Source organism: Columba livia, chromosome 19 (assembly GCF_036013475.1).
Source record: "Columba livia isolate bColLiv1 breed racing homer chromosome 19, bColLiv1.pat.W.v2, whole genome shotgun sequence".
NCBI classification, from domain to species: domain Eukaryota; kingdom Metazoa; phylum Chordata; class Aves; order Columbiformes; family Columbidae; genus Columba; species Columba livia.
Window position 1 is genome coordinate 2,326,734 of NC_088620.1, and position 14,054 is coordinate 2,340,787.

The 14,054-nt window shown below is 43.6% G+C and overlaps 2 protein-coding genes and 1 long non-coding RNA gene across 20 annotated transcripts in view; 1 reads left to right on the forward strand and 2 right to left on the reverse strand.

Annotated features, from left to right (window-relative positions):
* Window positions 1–802, forward strand: part of KCNT1 (potassium sodium-activated channel subfamily T member 1) — a 69,826-nt gene extending 69,024 nt beyond the window's left edge. For all 11 annotated transcript variants that reach the window (XM_065035552.1, XM_065035551.1, XM_065035550.1 and 8 more), the window contains 2 exons: window positions 55–139; window positions 463–802. In XM_065035552.1, the coding sequence (XP_064891624.1) occupies window positions 55–139; window positions 463–583 (206 nt within the window). In that variant the 3' untranslated portion in view covers window positions 584–802. The remainder of the gene's footprint in view (window positions 1–54; window positions 140–462) is intronic.
* A 1,874-nt stretch (window positions 803–2,676) lies between these two features.
* LOC135575835 (uncharacterized) lies at window positions 2,677–4,629 on the reverse strand. The gene is made up of 3 exons (XR_010467160.1): window positions 4,495–4,629; window positions 3,551–3,649; window positions 2,677–2,822 (listed from the first exon to the last, which is right to left on the reverse strand). It is a non-coding gene; the product is annotated as an uncharacterized LOC135575835 (long non-coding RNA).
* Window positions 4,630–6,621: 1,992 nt separating this feature from the next.
* Window positions 6,622–14,054, reverse strand: part of CAMSAP1 (calmodulin regulated spectrin associated protein 1) — a 30,905-nt gene continuing 23,472 nt past the window's right edge. For all 8 annotated transcript variants that reach the window (XM_065035545.1, XM_065035544.1, XM_065035543.1 and 5 more), the window contains 8 exons: window positions 13,520–13,604; window positions 10,725–13,158; window positions 10,390–10,526; window positions 10,090–10,298; window positions 9,904–10,006; window positions 9,454–9,569; window positions 9,100–9,218; window positions 6,622–8,766 (listed from right to left, as the gene is read on the reverse strand). In XM_065035545.1, the coding sequence (XP_064891617.1) occupies window positions 8,458–8,766; window positions 9,100–9,218; window positions 9,454–9,569; window positions 9,904–10,006; window positions 10,090–10,298; window positions 10,390–10,526; window positions 10,725–13,158; window positions 13,520–13,604 (3,512 nt within the window). In that variant the 3' untranslated portion in view covers window positions 6,622–8,457. The remainder of the gene's footprint in view (window positions 8,767–9,099; window positions 9,219–9,453; window positions 9,570–9,903; window positions 10,007–10,089; window positions 10,299–10,389; window positions 10,527–10,724; window positions 13,159–13,519; window positions 13,605–14,054) is intronic.

Genomic DNA, 14,054 nt, shown 5'->3' on the forward strand with positions numbered 1-14,054 from the left:
TGCCGGGGTGTCCGTCAGGGTGTCCCTCACCAACCCTTTCCCCTCCTGTCGCAGATGAGATGAACGACCACCAGAACACCTTGTCTTACGTCCTGATCAATCCCCCCCCGGACACGCGGCTGGAGCTCAACGACATTGTGTAGGTGCTGATTTCTCATCATGACCTGAGGTTTTTCACTCCTTCCCAAGCCATTCCCCCTCCTCCTGTTCCCAAACCGCCCCGTTTTGCTGATCGCCGCTCCGACCAGCCATGCGGAGGTTTTCCCTTGGCTTTGCCGTTGTGCAGCACCAGGAGAAATAACTCGTCATTATTTTAACAGCCGCCACAAGCAGCAGCTCCCAGCACAGCACCAACGGGCATCCCCTCATGTCCCAGGCCCTAATTTAGGATTTGTCCAGCTCCCTCCTGCTATGGGGGAGCCACAAGGGGTCCCAGTGGCTTAACCAGGCTCTGCTCCGCAGGTACCTGATCCGCTCGGACCCGCTGGCCCATGTGTCCAACGACGGCCACAGCCGCAAGAGCAGCTGCAGCAACAAGCTGGGCCCCTGCAACCCCGAAACGCGCGACGAGACCCAGTTGTGAGCAGCCCCCCTGCCCCGTGTCCCTGCCGGGGAGCGGGGGTGACGAAGAGGATGGCCAGCCGGGGGGAAGGCTGCTGCTGCCCGGGTGGGGCCCCTCGCCCCAGGAAGGTGATGCCCAGCCTGGCTTTGCACCACAGAAGGGGTGTCTGGACCCCCCCGAGGGACGGGACAGCTGGACAGACTGATGGACGGTGGTCGTACGTCCCCCGTGGCTTTTAACTTTTTCTATGAATACCGCAACTAGTGAGAAAGTCTTCGCTGGTGCTGGTGGGACGTGGCTGAGACCCGGATGCCAAATGACCCCATGTGAGCAGGAACATGTTTCGTATTGTCCCCACGTCTTGCAAGTCGTTTGGATTTGATGGGGCTTGTCCATACAAGAGCAAAACTGCACCGTTACCCTCCTCCTCCTTCGGCAGGTACCCCCGGGTACCACACTTCTGCTCTTCCACCCAGTTCACGTTCTTCATCCTCTGTTGGTTTTGGCGATGGGCAGCAGTGAGAGGAGCACTCGGAGCTGTGTCTGTGGGACAGACGGGATGGGAGGATGCGGCTACACCATGTCCAGCATCTCCCAAGCCAAACTGTCCCTGCGGCAACAACCCTTGTCACACGTGCTCCCACCTTTGTGTCCCCCGCAGCTCCGTCCGTCCTCGCTCAGCTTCACAACCCGGCGGAACGCGGGGATGTGCAGCGTTAAACCACAGCAGGCACCTGCCCCGGCCCCAGAGACCTTTCCGTAGCAGAAACACAAAACGTGTTTTCCATCATCTATTTTTGCACACTCTACAACATTGATGTGTAAAGGTTTAAGTTGACTGCCAAGCGAATAAGCACGTTGTTAACTTTATATACTTTTACATTAATGTGTTAAAACTCCAATGGGTTTTGGTTTGGTTTTTTATGGGGAGCCTGTAAAGCACAATGTGACCACAGAACCCCAGCAGCCATCCCGCCCTCGCTGCCTGCTGAATGGGTTATTGCCAATAACATTCCCTGGTTGTTCCCCACGACACCCTGATAAAAGTTGTTTACAAAAAGAAGAAAAAGAGAAACAAATGTTGCAAGTTGCGGTTGTGAGCAATTGGTGGGATAAGCCAGGGCCATGTCGGCCTGGGAGAAATGAGTGTGGAGAGAGGATGCTGGGGTGGGGGGGTAGGACCGGACAGAACCAGCATCACCTGGAGAAGGTGTTGAGAAAGCACATATGCCTGCGTGGCTTTGTGGTTGGGTTTGGTTTGGGTTGGTTGTTTTTTGGAGGGTTTGTGTGGTGTTTGGTTGTTTTTTTCTTTTATTATCTTTTTATTTTCTCTTTTCTCTAGGACAGGTTAAAGTAAAAGGAGTGATGGGTGATGTGATGATCTGCACATGTTTAACTACTCAGAATGTAATTCTCAATATTTTTGGTCCATTTGGCTTGGGTGATGAGTGACGCGGAATTCTTATTGCCCCTTAATTCAAGGAGCGAATTACCATAAGTGAAACCCACATCCCAAAAGCAATCCCGTCTATGTGTGGTTTGTGACACTGCTAAAAAGAGAGAAAAAAGACATTACTGTATTTTGACAATGCTTCGGTTTGTTTAATGTATAAACAGCTGTATCTACACCGAAAGCTCTGTGTATAAACCTTGCGCGTTTTGCGTACTTTCTATGGTGTAAATTTCTAGCAGACATTCTGACGGGATGTTGAAATAACTCCTGTAGATACCTGTGGGCAATGCAAGTCGAAGAACAAGCATTTAAGTTTTCTAATTCTTTAGTCTCAGTTACGGTACTAATGTAAAAACAGAAGTATTTTATTTTTGTAACGGTCCTGGAAACGTCAGGAAGGGGCATTTCTGCTTCTCCCGGGGCAGGAAAACGCGGCCATCACGTCCAATGCTGCCAATAAACCCAGAAAAACCCCATTGTCCTGAAGGAAACTCCAACGCGGCCACACCGCGCCCTGGGGAACCAGAAACGGCTCCGTCGCATGTTACGTGTCCACTAACGGTTTCATACGCTGAATATGCACTAAATCCATATATCGTGCATTAAAGTAAAACCGAATATTCAAACAAATGTTAGAGTATATTTATTATATCCCCCGTTGTACCTGTTTTTACTTCGATCTCTCCAGAACACGGCGTTTCTCCTGGGACGGCTCAGCCGCCGATACGCCCCGTGCTGCGTTCTGTGCCGCGTTCTGCAGCCACCGGAGATGGTTTTGTACAATTACTGTGAAGATGCTTCACATTTCTGTAAAGACCAATGAAAATAAAAGAGCTGCATGCAGCACCAGGCCGGCCTGCAGTCGTCTTTGTTTTCCTGGAAGCAAAACTTCTAGCTTAAAATCCACAGCGAGGTGGCTTAAGATTTGTGAGCCCATGGGTCAAATCATCTTGCTGGGACACGTGAAATCTTCCCTTTCAGCCTCAGTTTTCAAAACTCTTTGTGGAAAGGGGACTTTAGATATTCTGTTGTGTTACGGGAACAGTATGACTCCAACATTTTATATAAATGTCATTTAATTAATTTACTTTATCCTTATTTTCTATGATTCAACAACTGCATTAAATTCTGTGGCTATTGAACTGAACATTTTAAAACTGAATTTAAGCCGCAATTTGGTTCATGTTCTTCTACCTCTAAACACTTCAGAATTTTCCATTGACTCTATGGTTGACATCCTCATCCCACAATTTCCACCACGAGAACCCATTTCTAGAACATACTGCACACATAGATCCATTTTTACCTTTGAGATCAAATGCAAACAGCAAGCAGATTGTCTTCATTAGACATTAAGAAAATATTGTGAAAAAAATGGATTGAAAATTATACAGAAGAACATAACCTAACTTAACTAGTGAAGATAATTCTAAGGTTAACAAATGTACCCATGAGAAGTTTGGAAGCCATCAAGTCATTGTGCTATAGACTTGGACAGGTTGAGGAGCAGAAAGCCACGTCCCTCTTAAAATTACCTTTTAATTATTCTTTAAGCAAGAATAATGACCGTCCCGCGAGGCCACGGCAGCTGCAGGTTCCTCACCCGGTTGCTCTTGCTCTGGGTCCGGTTCCACCTTCCACAGCGACAGGAGCGGTAAAAGAGCAGCAAATAATTCCAAAAATGAATCAAAATTCATGTAGAACTTTTTGCCCCAGTTGAGGAAAAAAAATCAGCTTCTGGCACTGAAGGTTTTTAGAAGAGGAAAAGCCAGTGCACTAAAAGATACATTGCAAGGGAAAAAACGGTATCGATGCGGCTGGGTAGCAACAAGTACAGCAAAACCATGAAGGGCTTTTTATTTTACTGTAAAATCAGTTTTTCTAGCTATTTCCTGAAAGACACACATTCACAAGAAAGAGGGTTTTCTCCAATAGGGTTTCCATGTAACACTGTGGTAATTCTGGCAGTCTGGACGCTTCAAACCTTTCAAGTGGCTCATTTGAATGTTAACAAACGCTGTATATTGAATATTTAACCATCCTGCTGCACACAGTGGTTTAAGAAGCTTTCCCCAGAGCTTCCCTCCCGCCGTGTAATAAATACGTTATTCCTGAACCAGTTCAGGACTATCAGAAAACTATGACAATAGTTCAGTACCGAGATGTAATTGTAATTTAGCACAGGCAAGCAAATAAATCCATCCTGCGGTTTTGCAACAGAAACGCGTCTGCGGAACAGGCGGGGGCATCAAATATCCCACAAAACGGGTCTGAAAAGCACTAGATAAAGTACTAAACCCTCAGGGAACACATCAAAGCAGGTGATGGATATTGGCCAGATTACTGATGAATAACCAACGGTCACCCTAAGAGACCAAATCAACATTAAACAGATCCCTACCCCAGAAAGTTTAAGTGGTAGGAATGGCATTTTGGGTAACATTTTGGTTTAGTTTTTAAAATATAGAATTTAACTTACCACTTGGAACGGAGGAGAAAAAATACGCTTTTCCATATGCACACTGGAATCTGGGGACCTTCAAAAGCCATAAACCCAAAATAAGCCTAAATGTACCTGCAAACAGAAAGCTCAGAACCATAAGGGAAATATTTTGCTTATATAATAACTTTATATTGATAAAGTATCCAAACAAAATTTCCAAACAAACCCTACATATTATTTACTTACTACATGGTAACAGCCCCGTGTCTGAGTGATGAGCTCAACAGCCGAATTTTAAATGCAATGTGGACAATACACTTACGTTCCATGGTGTGAATTTCTTCCTGTAATTCTAGTATATTTGCCCTGACACTTTCCATGAGATACAGGACTACAACAATGCATCTCACATCCTTTGTATCAAAAAATAAGTCCAGATCCACCGTTTTCTTCTCTCAGTTTCTGAAGCCTGCCAAGGATGCGGATTAAAGGCGGTTTTATATCGCCATCGCTCATAATTACCTGTGGAGAATCTCAAGGGACGCGTCACATCAACGCTCCCTGGTTGCTGCAATGATGGGTTAAAGCTAAAACCACCACCAGACTCACCAGCCACAGAAATTTTAAGTAAATCGTAATATATGTCACATCCACAAAAACTGCAGCGGTAAGATGCAGTAAACTTCTTCTCCCATTTTGCATTTTCAGTCTTTATATATATATTTTTATATATATATATATATATATATATATAGTTAAAGCATAGGACATCTGATCAGTGTGGGGACAGGAATTCAATTGTTTTGGCTGTTATATGTTGAAAGATGTATTTTAGACATCTAAAAATATACTCATTGACCACGTGAATATTTCAATCTCAAACTGAAGAGTATTATAGAAGAGTTTTCACACACAAACACCTCCCCACAAACCTCAGACTCCCCAGCACATGGAACACAGCAGGAAAATGGGTACAAAAGCGCTCCAAAAAATCTTACTTGCATGTCACTTGCTGGAAAGTTGCTCCTCTGAAGTCTCAGGATTGGGCTCCTGTTGGTGTCCCCAAGGCAGAATCACACCCTCTACCAGCCCGTGACTCCAGAACCAGCCACCCGCGTCTCAGCTGCTTCACATTAATTACACTTAAACCCCTAATTAACCGAAAGCACAGAACTCAACCATTCTAGCAGCCCAGCGTAGTGTTGAACCGCACTAAGGTGTTCAAGATAAGTATTTCCCAAACTCAGATTATTCTTGCTTCAACTCTTATGCTGCTGGAAAGCGTGATGAAAATGAGACAAAGACACAACAACTACGAATGCAAAAGGCATGTGGAAATCCATGGATCACTGTATGAAAGTGTGAGCAAAATAAACGGCATTTAAAAGCACTTTAAAGATGTACATTCTTGTATTTATTATGTGTAAGAAATTGAGAGCAGTCAAAGAGAGATCTACTGTCACACTGCTCTGCATGGGAAGGGATCAATAATTCCGTCCCAGAGCGAGAAGGCTGTGCTCCGTTCCCAGGAGCACAACCAAAGGCTCACAGATTGTTTAGCTTCGGCACATCTTCAGAAAATTCAGTGGGAAAGTAAAAAGAACTGGTTTTTAGCCAGCTGCCACAGTCTATTTCCCCTCCACAGGCAGCAGGAGAAGCTGACGCTGCAGCTAAAGCTCCTTCTCCCGTCCTGCCCCGGCCCCCGGGGTGCACAAGAGCCTCTCTCAAGCTGGAACGTTGGGGTTTTTAAGCCAGTTCTGCTTGTGTTTACACAGCCAAGGGGGAACAACAAATCCTGGTGAAAACCAAACTCAACTGACAGCTAAAGCTGCAGGTTGCCAGGTTATTTCTATTTATCTGCAGACACGTAACACAGCACCTACTGCTGAATGACCCGCCAGCCCCATTCGAGGGTCTGAAGGCTGGTAAAATAAACCAAAGAGACTGTTCAATTACTTTCCAATTTTCTGAAAGCTTTTTGGTCAAAATCTTGCAGTCAGGGTCAGGAGAACTAAACTCGTGCCATGTGGTTATTATAGCTACTTACAGGTGGAGCTTTCTAGGAGCACAAGAGACACAGAGCTGCACATCTTTAAAGCAGATTAGTCCTCTGAAGGGATGGAGCGTCACAACAACAAAAGTACACATGAAATAAAAAGGAAATCAGTTAATGGTTTTTATTAAAGTTCAGTGTTTCATAAAATAAATATGGTATATAATATCAAACAGTGAGAAATAAAGCACAAGCATGAAAAGCATGGTAACAAAAGTTACACTCATGACGGTGTTTAATACTTAGCACTTTAGAAACCATAAAGCCTTTAATTATTTACAAGCAGCGAACTATCTAACATAATTTACAACGTTGCAGCAGCCTAGTCAAGGAGTACTGGAAGGGGACAAAATGGAGAGAGCACAATGGAAGACCTTCATCTGCCCTGCCTAGCTAGCACTTTATTACGTACCCTATTTTCCCCTTCTGTACAGAACTCTTCGTAACTTCCATTATCCTCAAAGTCTAAGAATTACACGGTCTTGTATTTTAGAGCTCAGTTCATGTCTAGGATGGTGTCTCTTGCACTTCAGAGATAAGATATTCAAGTAACACTTCAAATAAAAGTAAACATGTGCAAACCAAAGTTCTAAGCTACGCGACCCTCGGGTACTCGTGTCAATCCAGATGTTGCGGGCGCGTGTTCGCAGATTCAACCAGGTCACAGCTACAGAAACCTGCTCGGAAGTCTGACCTGGGCCGGAAATGGGAAGAGTAAAAAATGGAACCGAACTGCAAATATACCCTGTTACCACAGACAAAAATTTAATCTGCTGAAACACAAAGACTTTTAAGGTCGTAACTCAAGATTTAATATTTCAACATGAAAAGAAATCCAAGCCATTCGACTTGTTCGGGCTTTTGAAACAAATGCAAATGTCTCTGTTTAAAAATCGCTTTCAAATGAGAAAAACAAATCAATATATATTAATATATCACCCAAAATAAAAAACATAACACACTCTTCATTTTAGAGCATGCTGCTCATTCAGAATAAAGACAGGACAAAGGAAGTAGAATTACATTTCATGATGTAATAAAAACATTAAAATTTGTGATCGTTAAGTGCACCATCGTACAGGAGTAGCGTGCTCAGAGTGGAAATGTTCTATACCTACCAGAATCCTTCTTTATTAAAGCAAACACATCTTTAGGACACTGCCTGAAACCGAAAGCAGAGTTAACTGCGCTCCACTCAGCTTTGCCTTAAGCTTCAGTCAGGCACATTGCAGCCAGCAGCACCTGAACGCCTCTTCATGATTGTATTCCAGAAATCTTTACATTTGCGAACATTTTTTAAGAAAGACTGGCTTTTGCCATCCTCACAAGGCTCATCCTAAACAGATACTGCAAGTAAACTCTGTTCTGAGCAGCACAAGTTGGGGCTTTTGTTTTTGTTCAGAAATCCGAGAGCTGGACTTACGTTGGCAGTAGATACAGTATAACAATTGGATGTATTAAACAGTTCCTCAAAAAAGTCTGAAAGGAAGATTTCCCTAAAGACTGTTTAAAAAACCAAACCAAAGCCAAAGCACTTCACCCAAGATCTGCTCAACCCTCCTGGAGTTCGGAGTTTGCCAACTTTGAGAATGACGGGAAAGAGGGAATGAGGCAGAGAGGAAACAGAACTAAATGATTCCCAATTTGTACCGATGAAAAGCTTCAAGTAAAAGGAAATCCACTTGTTAAAGACCTTGCTACATGCACAGTCCCTCACCAGCTGAAAGCCACAGTAGTTAGCATTGGGTGTAACAGCAGATTTATCATTCATAAAAAACACTGGCAACGTTCCTTCATTCTTTATAATAACTTGCATCCACGGGTTCTGTTTAGAAGCTTCTTAAAAAATGTTTATGGTTCTGCACATTTCATACCAAACCGGAGGAAAATGGTAAACGTGTCTTCTTTTCGATGCAACCCCGTTCCGCAACCTTCTCCCCAAGACCTCAGTGTGATTTACGAGTCTGAGTCTTCTTTGGCACTGCGGGTCGCTTGGCTTGCCACAAATGGTTGTGGATGGTGAGAGCATCCACGCTGACCGACATGGTTTTGGCTGGAATCACATTAAACTGTTTTCTGTCCGAGCTGTACTTGTACAGTTTGTCAATCATTTTCTTGGTGATGCTCTTTGGCCCCGTCCCAGTCAGCTTGTAGATCTCCTCCGTGTCGGGGTAGTAGCAGTAAAGTGCTCTGAACTGGCAGCCGGCGTCGCGGAACAGGATGATGTAGTGGTTGGCGTCACATTTTTCTAGTTCCTGCACGACAAATCGACAAACACACACACACAGATTGTTCACAGTGACACTTCCCACATTATTGCAAGCTTTAAGCTTTCAACATAGAGCTAAATAAGTGTTTCAAGTTTTTTGAAACACCGGATCAGTAACTATGATATTCAGCCCCTCCACAAATTTACAATTTGAACTCTTAACCCAGGATCACGTTTTCCCCAAGTCCGTACGGTCACGGGAAGTAAAGGATTCTCAATACAGGTTCATTTGAAGAAATGGCATCAGTGGGATTAGGAAATGAGCATTACAGATACATTTATTGCCAGTGCATGATTAATTTTGTCTCTTAATGTTTACCTCTAATATTGAATTCTTATGTGGCTCATTCACTTTTCCAGCAAGACAGCAATGAGAGATCGCATTGTGGATAATATGTTTGTTGGATTTGCTGCTGGGTTCCTTAAATAATTTTGGACCTAAGGGAGACAAACAAATAAAAATTATTTGCCCTACATTCATGAACGTTGAGATTTTCATTCATCAAAGTGAAAAAAGCCCTCCAAATATTTTTCTGTAATAACTTAATTACATAGATAATAAACAGAAAATCCACCTGACAACCGCTCAAGAATAACCATGTGTCACATCAAATATGCCACAGCTTTTTATGACCTGCTATTGATAACAAATCACCTAAAACAAACCAGTCACCTGTGTATTCTGCCACTGAAGCAATGGAAGATGCTGTCGAAGCGTTCTCCCAATCTCTTTCTGTGTTTCTGCTTGGATTTCTGCTTAGTATTGGTAAGGACTCCATAGACTCAACTCTAGTGGAAGGAAAATAAGTATAAAAATAAAACAGAGATATGCCAAGATTTTGGGTTTTTTCCCTTCCAGTCTTAAATAAATTGACCAGTCACTGGCCCTGAATGGAACGGGCTATTGTCCCTTTTCCTGCCCCGAGCGATCCTCCCTGCTGGATTATCAAAGCAAAATTCTATCATTCCTTTGGGAGAAAACAAAACAAAGCTGCAAGTTTGTACAGAACATGAGAGTTGGCAGTCGCATAAAACAGAAGATGAATTCACTCATGACTATTGTGCCTCTACGGCAGCGAGCTGAAGCGGACAACACTGAATGCCAACAGGATTTCGTGCGTACCTCTGCGACGGCGTGCCGCCCGAGTGCACGCTCTCGGGCTCCGTGGTGGCTGCTGAGGCCAGAGAAAGGCTGGAACCAGACTGAGCGCTGCTCAAGTTATCAGCTGCAAAGGAAAAGCAAGACCGTGAAACATCTTCTGAAAGCAGGTTTGCGGATCGGCGAGAGCAGACAGATGGAAATTCTTACGTGTGGAAGAACACTTTGTCCCCGAATCACTGTAAGATTCTTCACGATGGACCGACTTTGGCCGGGGTTTTTTGGGCTTGGATTTAGGCTTTCCAAGCCCTTGCTCCTCCAAAATTTGCTGCTGTTTTTTCCTTAAATATTCTTGCTTGATAAGTTCTCTTCGAGCTTTCTCTTCTTCTTTCCGTATTCGGTCCTCCTCAGCTTTGCGACTGAAAAGCAAACACAACATTATGATCAAGACAGAATAATTCTCCTCATCCTAGGAGCTAAACAGAAGTGTTCTTTGCCACATGTCATTACCGAGCTTCATCTCTTTTTTGTTCAACTTCAGCCTCCAACTGCTGTTTCCGAATCCGAGCCTCCTCTGCTTTGCGCTGTTGTTTCAAAAGGAACGCGGCACGTTTTTTCGCGAGTTCATCCTCTGCTTTCTGTTCATCCTGCAAAATTCACCAGGATAGAGAGTTTTCAGGAACAGAAGAAAATATATCAAGCTGGACAAACCCAAAAACCTTTTGCTCCACTAGCAATTTCTTTCCCAGTGCAGCTTTTTAAAGTTCTAATATTGCAAGGAGAATGTATCGCATTCCATCAGAAGACTGAAAAATGAGGGGGAAATAAACAGTAAATACATTTACCTTGAAGAAAAAACCCACGCCCGACTTCTGATCAGCTTCACTAATTATATCCGTAGAGCTATCCTGGTTTTCAAGTTCTCCTTCATCTGGAGCTTTTAAATCAGACAGATCTACTTCAATGAGATTTGCTTTGCTTCTCAGTGGCTCATCCACCGGGACATTTTCTTTTCCTGAGCCATCAGAAGAATTCAACCCTGATTCCTTGAAGCTGTTACTCATCTCTTTGCTCATTTCAGAAATAATATTGGCGTCTTTGGAGGTGGAGAGAACAAGTGCCCGCTGGTTGCTCTCATCATGAAGTCTATAGGTATCGAAGAAACACTTTTCTTGAGAACCGTTTCCAAGATCAAGACTATTTTCCAAGCCGATTTCCGTTGGCGTCTTTGACAAGCTATTGGATGGAAATGGCCTTAAATGCGGTAAGGTTTCTAGACTGGGCGTTGGGGTTTTAACACGCGCTGAATTTTGTTGTCTGTCTTTAGGGACTTTCAGATCAACTGGTCTTCCTGACCGAGGGCTCCTTCCTTGGCCAAATCGAGGTGGTTTACGAAGACTGTTCATTCCAGTTGGAGACAGGGGCTCAACAAAATGAATTGGTGGTTTTACCTTTTGGTCCTGAGAGTTACTTCTGGTTCCTGGTGACGGCACCGATGGAGATTTCATAAGAAGTTCCTGTTGCTGGGAAATCTTTAATATAGCCTGCTGAAGGGTACTGATTGTTTCGTTCAATTTTTCAATAGAAAGGTCACATTCATTTATATCTACTTCTGTAACATTGTCTTCTAGGAGGGCAACAGAAATAAGTTTACTTTTTTCCAAGTCATGTATAGCAGCAGAGTCTTTTGGTTTATGTTGCTCAGCAAAAGCAAGGCTTTCTTGCATTTTTACTTTTGCTACTTCTTGAGCATCATTGAGCATTTCTTCTCTCTCCTCTTCCTTCACAAGAAACTCCTCAGACTTGGAAGCCAAAGAAACTTCATCAAAGTCTTCACCATTGTGCCGAGAAAATTCTTTTGCAAAATGTTCTGGTTTAAGAGGCTGTGGAACATCGGGGGATTTCCCTTTTTTAACAACATGCAAGAAAGCTGCCTTGCCCAATTTTAATCGCTGCCTTGCTGACAAGGCTTCCATTTTCTTCTTCTGAGCTTCTATTGCCCTTCTTTTCTCTTCCAGCTGCATATGAAGCTGCACCAATTCAGAAGCTAAAAGATTAGCGTTATCTTTATTTTGTCTGTTGGGGCTTTGTTCTCGCTTTTGTTTCCATGTGGTCAGCGGTGCTGGGCAGCTTTCTGACCCATCTGGTGTGGTCTTTTGTGAACTGCTCGTGCTGGACTTTGTCTCATAGCTGTTAAGTCTCTGAAGCTTTCGTTCGGCAAAATTGGTCATTCGGACGCTCCCACTGGCCATGGACACGCTGCTAACTTGAGAAATTGTACTCAAGCATGGACTGGAACGTCCACTAGCATCATCCTTATCTTCATGTTCCTTTACCTTCATATCTTCTTGCAATTTTGCAGATTCCTCCTCACCAATGTACTTAGCAACTATAGGATGGTCACCTACGACCACCAAATCCTCCTCAGCGTCTTCTATGTCCAAGAGGTCTGAGTCAGAGTCTTGTCTCACCATAGTCCACGTAGTATCCTGAATATGTGAGTTGAAACTTTTCGCATAACTTACATTGACTTTACTTGCTATGTCATCATCAGATTTAGCAGCATGAAGAAAGAATCCTCCCGTGGAGAGCTCCTGAGCGGAAGGATCCAAACTGCTACTAGCCAAAGGTCTAGCAGCTTCCAGCCCGGCCTCCATCAGCGCTGCCGAGTCCGCAGCACCAGCTTCTGCGACTGGAGCGAAATCAGAACTAGAAATTGGAGTAAAAGTCCTATTAAGGTCATGCTCACCATGAGTGCTGTTTGTTTTCTTGCGCAAAGGCAAGTGTCCATCAGTTAATCTCTTTGTTATAAAACTCCTCTGTTTCCCCTCCCCACATTCCTCCTCTTTATTGATGATCTGTTTTTCCTTTGCTGGTTTTAGAACAGCAGGCATTAAGGGCTCCAGGTAAAAACTCTCCTGTTTGCCTTCTGAAGTCTCACTGTTTGTTTTTGGAGACCACGCCGTGGTAACGATGCCGGGCACCCTGGCTGACGCATTCTGCAGTTCATGATCACTACGGTTTGGCCTTTCTTCAGATCTGATTATTGCAATAAGCTCTTCGTCTTCATCCTCGATCTCAACGTTGTTCAATAAGCTCTTCCCATTCGCTTTCACTGATGGAGGATGGGGCTGATTTTTTGGAGTTACGTTAACGATGTTTGAAGCAAGACTGTCTTTGCTGATCGATCTGGCCAGACTAATGCTGTCACCAGACCCGGGGTCCACATCACTGCTGGCGGAATGATGGAGAGCAAACGGTGTTGGCTGAGACAGAGGCCTGCAAAAGATAAGAAGAGTCTACTGACACACACAAAAAGTTACAGTTTGGTGAACCAAAGACCATAATACAAACAGCTAACATTTTTGCTCTATTTGAAAAAATGTATCCTATATCAAAAGTGACCAGCAATACTAAATAGCAACCTCAGATACTTCAGTGCTTACTGACAATCCTGTTTAAAGTCTTTACAACCACAAGCAAAAGTCCCTCACTGCTGAAAATGCACATTAAAAGAAAACAAAATTAAGCGATTCAGTCCAGTTCTAAGGAAGCGATACCACATTATTGCAATTAAACTGTCACAGAGCTGAGCACCCTTTCATTCAACAGCATGGTACCACTTAAACGCATCTGTTACCTGGGTTTCCTCTCCGGCCACGCAAGAACTGAGCCTCGTGGCTGCCCGTCAACGCGGGTCAGAGAATTAGAACGGTGCCGGTGACCTGAAATATTTTTCAAATGGTGAACACAGTTTAGAAACGGTCTTTAAACTTGCACTTTTACTTCATTTAATAGCAAACATAACAAACCCTTTCACCAAGAGATGGCAGCAGCAAACAAATTTGCTGAAATATTGACCAAAGACAGACAAACAAAGCTTGAAAAAAAACACAATGAAAAGTGACCACATGAACAGACTGTTCAAACTGTTTTCCCTGTCAGCCCCTCAGCCTTAGGGAAAGAAAGTCCTCACAGCATGTTGGTAGAGCCCAAGCAGTTCGAATGTCTGACTGGCACCTTAGCTGACAAAAGACAATAAATTCTGAGCACTTCTGTGATTTCTGTGTAAGTATAAGCCTAGGTTTTCAGTAATTAAAAAAACATTGAGGCAAAATATGACAAGTACTAGAGTGAGTTTGTCATTCTGGCTTTCTTCTTTCTTTTCACAGAAC